Below are 6,997 nucleotides of genomic sequence, written 5' to 3'. Positions count from 1 at the left end.
TTTTTTTTTTTTTTTTTTCTTTTAACTGCTTTCTTTTTCTTTTAAAGTTCCAGCTCCTGGAATCCAAGGACTGTGTGAAAATCCTTGTATGAGTATCCATTTCTTTTTTTTTTTTTTTTTTCTTTTAACTGCTTTCTTTTTCTTTTAAAGTTCCAGCTCCTGGAATCCAAGGACTGTGTGAAAATCCTTGTATGAGTATCCATTTCTTAAAGAAACAGCACACAATYATCAGGATCACAGGGAAAGCTTAACATCAGTGTATGAAAACACACTGCAGGCTCCAAACCATATAACAGCAAAGAAAAAAACCTTAGGGAAAAATAAATTGTTAAAACTCCACTTTAAAGAAAAAAAAAAAAAAAAAGAAAAGTTGTGATTTCTGCTGCACAATATTGAATGCCTGGAGTGGCAATCCTGTGAGGTAGAAGGCTGAAATGGTATTTTAGCATGAGGACAGACTCTGATGGCATTTACACACACATATACACACACACACACCACAATGTGGAATCACAGAACCTGTTTCAAGGATGCTTCTTGAGGTACAGCTGCATGTAAAAGGTATGAGAATCTGCCCCTATGCATCCCAAATACCTGTTGTAATTGCAGCAATATATTAAAAGCCTCTCATAGCCAGCTCTGCCGCAGAGGTAGAAATGAATTTAATCATTTATTCTGTTCCGCAAAACAAATGGGCCTTCTGTGCATTTTTACTAAACACTTGTAATAACTATACTGAGAAACGCTGCCCTGATGTATTTATTCCATGCCCAGCCCTAGAGCCTCTTTAACATCTTTGCTTTATAGAGCCATCTTTGGGGGAAAATCTGTCTCTCTGCTCCCCCCGATTTCTCAAGCTCTGCTGCCTAGCAGGTATTATCCCGCTCTCCCACTGCACCATTCACTGGATTAAATTGTGCCCAGTAGCTCTCAGATGCCATAATGCCTCTATTAATCAACCACCAGACCTGTGTACAGACGCAGTGCCGCTAGCTAAGAAGTCAGGTTTAGAGCATCTCAGAGCAATCAGACAGACACCGYAACTGAGCAAATGAATTAATGAACCTATCACCCCATTACCCATTGTATCATCACAGCCATTGAATTAATACCGTATTTACACTTCACTCCCACACTCACTAAGCGGCTTGATAGGCTTTCTTCTGCCTCAAAAACAATTAAGCTGTATACTGATTTTTCCTTCACGGTGTAGTTAAAAGTAAGAGACAATCCTTGTTGTTGCAGGGTGAAGCGTAGGCTCTSTTGCGCTCCATTCAATATTAATTTTGAGTACTCAGCTGGGTTCTGTGGAAAGAAAACAAACTTGGTTATACATTTCCTTCACTTGAGACAGGCTCTGGCTCTGCCCATCAAGTGCAATCCTACCCTCTCCTCAAAGGAGCATGTAAAGAGAGGTTAACAGCCAGAGCTGGCTGAAAGCTTCCCCTCCTACAGTAAAGGACCTATGTTACCCTGCAGGCTCTAGGCTGGYCCTAGTTGGAGCTTCTTCCCTTGCAGTATACAACCCCTTGGACAGGGAGCTCCCTCTGCTTTCCATGCTACCCTTTCTCCCAGCCCTGGTCTGCCCCAAAGGGACAACATCCAGACTGCTGCAGGCAGCTGATGACTGACGGATTGCCATGCTGAGTCCCTAACCAGGCTCCTCTTTAACATAATCTGGGAGCTGAAATGGGAAACATCCCCAATACTCAGGCCTAATTGACTGCTTTCCCATTTTTCCTTTGCAAGAAAATGTGTTTCATATGTCAGTCAAATTCCAGCAGCAATGCCTGATCRGTGGCTGAGCCCTGGAGACTGGAGCAAGGTATCTGCAGATGCTCRTCCTGGGGCAACTACCATTTTACAGATGAATGCAGTTAGTCATTTGCTCCTTTGCAACGAATTTATCCTCAAACTTTCCATTTCATCTGGTCACTGAGCACAGTGCTACATCTCCAAAGCCATTCCCATGCACTTCTAAGGTAGAGAAGAACATGCTCTAGCATCTAGGGGATTTATTTAGGAGCAGCTGAAAGAAACTCCAACTTTATTTAAAGGGACTGTGAGGCAGACCTTCCAGTCCCACACATATACTTACCTGGAAAGCCTCTATGGGCTGCTGAAATAGGTGCTGGTCTTGGATTGTCACTTGAACAGGGTTCTTTGCCAAATTCAGGACCTGAATTAAACTTTCTTTTGGGACAAGTTGAGGCATATCGGTTTCCTAATTAAAATAAAAGGCTTTAAGTGCCATCTATATGCTTTATTAGAGCTCTTAATACTGCTTCATTTTCAGTCATGATAGTGATCTTTTCCGTAATGACGCTTTTCCATCCCTTCCTCAGCAGAAGTTTCACTTAAAGACAACTGAACATAAATCTTATGTAGGGAGGTTTCTTCATAATAGCTCTACAGCCTATCATTCTTCACAAAGACTGCTCTTCACACCATTAAATGCACAGGCTACACTACTGCTGGGCAGGTAAAACCATTTACCTGTTCCCGTAATACAGCTCCTAAGTGCCTACATCTAAGCAGGTGCAGGACCAGAAAGGAAAAAAATGAGCTTAACATTAGAGGAGGATTTCAAGAGCACCGACCAGAATCATTCTTTTTCCATCGCACTCAATGACTGGAAAAAGAATTAGGCCAAAAGCTATGCAGTTTTGAAAATCCAGCTCCAGCTGTGTCTGTAATTGGTGCTTTTAAATCACTTAACGCCACGCTATCTAATGGCCCACTGTACAGCTCTTGCTCTCTGTCTTCTGAGAGAGGGACAATGATGTCTGAAGCACAAATGCATCCTTTCTATCAGGAATTATATCCTAGAAAGAGTACTTCAATCATTTCCTGCTTCATATTTCCTGCAGATTTAAAACCATTCTTTTTTTTCCCCCTCACTTCATTTTCAGGTAGCCAAAAGTAATACTTCAGAGCTACTAATTTTTTCTGTCTCATGCCATAATTTGGGTATTACAGGCAAGGCAGTTTGAATCTAGCTAGGCAGGGAGACATTGCCAGAAAGATATGATGACCCTGGGAATGCTGCCCTCCTGTCTCCTTCCTTGCTGGAGCTTTTGGGCAGCATTTAGGCTATAAATGCCACAGGGGCATCTCTCAAGCCACCATCCCTCTACACAGAGGAGGTTTTCAGTGCTCAGAGCTGCTCTGAGTAGCAATGACAACTTCTCTGTGCTCAAGTAAGGACACCACAAAAGAACACTGAAACCAGAGAGTCTTATTTCAGTGGAGACTTGTCAGTGGATTCACCTGAGGACCAGGTAAATGTCAGCGCAGCCAGCCACCCTGTAACAGAGCATTTTAAGTATACACGGAAACATGAAAAATTAATCTTACATTTACATAATTAATCTTAGTAAGTTTTCTAAGCCAAAGGTCAGCCAAAGCAAGCAGCACTGGTGTCCGGCCAGAAATGAATTTGCAGGGCTAACATCAAGTTTACAAGGGACTTGCTGGCTGGGGAGACCAGGTAGTCCCTGACACCTGGGCCTGCAGGGGTGAGTGCATTCACCTGCACCCAAACTTGTCTTGTTAAACACATCCCTGCCCTACAGCAGGCAATGAACAAAACTGAAACAAAACAAAACAAAAAAACAGCAAAATATAGGAAAACTACTTCAAGAGATGAGAGAACAGACTAGCTTTTTTTTACCACTTTTTTTTTTTTTTTTTTTACCATGAGCATTAACTAGATGACTAGTGTCAAAGCACTTTGATGATGGAATTTACTACAGAAAATATACCACTATAGATGACCAGCACAGCAAAATTGCAAAGAATAGTAAGAGAAAAAGAGACAGGAAGGAAAAAGAAGGGAGAGAGAGGTAGACAAAGTAGGATTTTTAAATAGCAATTGGATCAGTATGTTTAATTACAATGAATGTATTGAAGATGTATAAAAATGCCCCAGTGAAAGCCAAGAATTTCTGAGTAACCTCTTGTACTATACTTACATTTATTTTGACTTCTACAATGGCTGCAAGTCCAAATGCCATCCCTGCAAGGATCATACCTGTTGCCATTTTCCTAATAGGCCTATGGAGTGAATGCAAGAGGTGTTATTATGGAGAAAAAAAAAGGGGCAATTTAAAATACAGAATATCATTCCTCAGAGTCAAAGATATGCCAAAGTCATGTAATAAACTGTCCAACAGGTGGCACTGGGGATGATGTGCTGTTTAAATTACCCATCATTTAAGTTAAAACCTTTCTATTATTCTGTACGAGGCCAGCACTGAGGCCAATTAAAACTGATATGCCATGAAAAAAAAGCTCTGTACTTGCAAGTTTCATATTATCTTGTTCCTAACTCTCCTAGTGGGAATAACTTAYGGCATTATGTTAACCTACAATGTTGGAAGAAGCCCTAGAAATGATACATCTTCAAGTCTCTTTTGGGAGAGGCAAAAGTGAAGCAGCAAACTACTTAGCAGCAGGCAGGAGGAASAGAAAAATTTTCTGTCATCAACATTCTTGGCCATCTGTGTCATCACTCTGGGTTACTTCTCATGCCAATACATTGGCATTTCTAGAGAATAAGGAACAAAATTACTGCCACTCTACTAAAATCGTGTGAGATAATCTGATCGGGAATAGATTAAAACAGGACCTGYCACCTAGGTCTGAATTTGAAACAAACACAGATCTAGATTCAATGATCTCCAGTCTTTATAGTGCTCTGGACTCAAAAGGCATATCCACTGGGCTGTGTAAAAGGCAGATTACGGACTCAAATTCTGTCTCTCAGTTACATATCTGAGAATAAGAAAACACTTAGCTTTTTTTAAGGAACAAACTAGTTTTGAGTCCTATTCCATATTGGGATTTTGTGGCTCAAAATTTTGCAGCCCTGCAAACTACTGTGTTTCCATAAYGAATCCTGCAGTGAAACTGGGTAGGAGCCTGTTAATGTACAGCATCCTGGGGGCAGAAATGGCATGAGGTTCAGTCCTGATCAGTGCATGAATTCAATGCTGCTACCTAGTCTAGATAGAAAGTCTTCTCTCAAGATGAGGCTCAGTCTAGGTCACTGGAGGAGTGGGAAAGTGAATTTGGCACCATGGGGAGCTGCAGGTAGAGAATTACCTCAGAGGAGCTAGGAGATGCAATGAAGAATGTGGTGAGCAAATGAAGAGAGAGTCTATTTATGTTATCTCTCAAGGAAAATTTGCTGGCAAGGAGATCAATACCCAAGGACTCCTGATTCATTTCCCTTTAGATGAGGGTCGGGTCCAACATCATTACACTTTCCCCTGGAATTTCCAGGGCCTATGGAAGATGGCAATGCTGCCACATGAGCTGCAACACTGCAAGTACTGGATAGAATGAGTGGGAATTTCTGATTTATATCCTTAAAAACTAGTCTTCTGCACACTTGCTGCTAAAGAATTAGAACCAAGGCATCTGCCGGTTCCCAAAGTACTTACGTGAAATTAAATTTGCACATGTTTATAAGTGGGTAGAGCCCAAGGTCAAAAATCGGGATGAAGACAAGAATAAGAAGTGGGTTTAAGAACTGCAACACAAAACAATGGGAGTTTAGTGACTAGAAAGCAACTTTCAGTAATTAAGTTCATAAAGCACTGTTCTCCAGAAATAATTCCATTACAGAAAAGACATGATCAAAAGCTTTAAAACCTTCTTAAAAAATATAATCATAGTTTGCACTTCGATGGTTTCTCCTATTTAGATTTCACAGGCACAAATACATTTTGTTCATGTCTCCACTGTAAGAGTTAAGCAAGCATCACTGGCCCAATGTCCCTGAAGAGAAATCTCTGGCGTTATRTTTTTAAAGAGTACAAAAACCACTGACAAGAGGCGAGTGAACTTCAGTGCTGCAGTGGGACCTRACCAGCAACAATGCAAACATCTTGGGACTCCAGCAAGCTCTCAGAGGAACAGGCACTGTTTTGTGAAACTGCCAGGCCCCGGCTCTTCCATATGGCTTGGGAATCCCATAGGAACTGCGTTTCTCCCAGGAGGGCAGAASCTGTCTGCCAGACAGCAGTGGGACAGCAAGAAAATGCAAGAGTGGCTTGGGAAAAACAAACAGAGAGGGTTATTATTCAGTCTTAGTTTTGAAGAAGACGTCAGGGAACTAAACAGCTTTGAATTTCTCCAGAGCTGTTCAGAATAAAAACTATAATCAACTGTGACAACATGTTATGGTCTCGGAGCCTTCAAAGTTTCCCTTGCCCTGCAGGAAGGGATGAAGGTACAATGCTCACCCCCAGACAGGCATCTATTAAAAAGAGATGCAATTTGTTCACTCCAGACACTACTGTTGTTTGAAGCACTATCATGGTGGCATGTCCTCATCTGAAACTTGGCCCAGTTCTGCTTCTGATCCAAGGASATAGTTTATATCCCCTTGCACCTCTTCATTACACTGCAGATTCAAGTTCTATGTTAGGACAGCGACAGGGACTTCCAAATCCCCACAGCTAACTCTGTGCAACACCTAGTAAACGACAGCAGAGAGTCCACACCACATGAGTCGGGGGAGCACTGCCCTGACCTTCAAAAGGAGCAGAGAAAGGGCACTGGATTCACAACAAAAACAAGACAGACAGGGAAAAAGTACTCTAAGAGTTATTTCCTACCCTACAGTATGTTTTACCTGCATTTGGTCAGGCTGAAGGACATATATCCCCTGAAACAAAAAGACATCCCAAGTGATTCATAAACATCATAAAATAACAGTGTACACGGTTGACAGCAAATAAGCAAACAGCCCATAGTAAAGGCCTTAGCAGCAGAGATGGTTTCTTCAGACGCATTGTGTTGGCTTTAGTAGCTGATACTGTGTTCTTGACCCTTGCTGTCTAAGGATGGTGTGTGATGGGAATCATTTTGCAGAAGGAAGCTCTCAATGCAGGGCAGCTAGGACACAGTCTACCACAGATACTAAGACCCATCTTTCAACTTGGATCTCTCCTGAACCAGGTGAGTAGGAACGGCCACACTGGAGTTG

At 41.8% G+C, this 6,997-nt stretch overlaps 1 protein-coding gene across 2 annotated transcripts in view; it reads right to left on the bottom strand.

Moving 5' to 3' along the window:
- Positions 1-6,997, bottom strand: part of SLC15A2 (solute carrier family 15 member 2) — a 37,237-nt gene that overhangs the window by 8,973 nt on the left and 21,267 nt on the right. Inside the window, exons 12-16 of one of the 2 annotated variants that reach the window (XM_026033590.1) lie at positions 6,644-6,676; positions 5,448-5,536; positions 3,975-4,056; positions 2,099-2,224; positions 1,141-1,305 (exon numbers count right to left, since the gene is read on the bottom strand). In XM_026033590.1, the coding sequence (XP_025889375.1) occupies positions 1,141-1,305; positions 2,099-2,224; positions 3,975-4,056; positions 5,448-5,536; positions 6,644-6,676 (495 nt within the window). The remainder of the gene's footprint in view (positions 1-1,140; positions 1,306-2,098; positions 2,225-3,974; positions 4,057-5,447; positions 5,537-6,643; positions 6,677-6,997) is intronic. The other variant, XM_026033595.1, reaches the window with a different exon arrangement.

This window comes from Nothoprocta perdicaria, unplaced genomic scaffold (genome assembly GCF_003342845.1).
Source record: "Nothoprocta perdicaria isolate Ctin4 unplaced genomic scaffold, notPer1 scaffold_0, whole genome shotgun sequence".
Lineage (NCBI taxonomy): Eukaryota > Metazoa > Chordata > Aves > Tinamiformes > Tinamidae > Nothoprocta > Nothoprocta perdicaria.
This window is presented reverse-complemented; position numbering and strand designations above follow the sequence as displayed.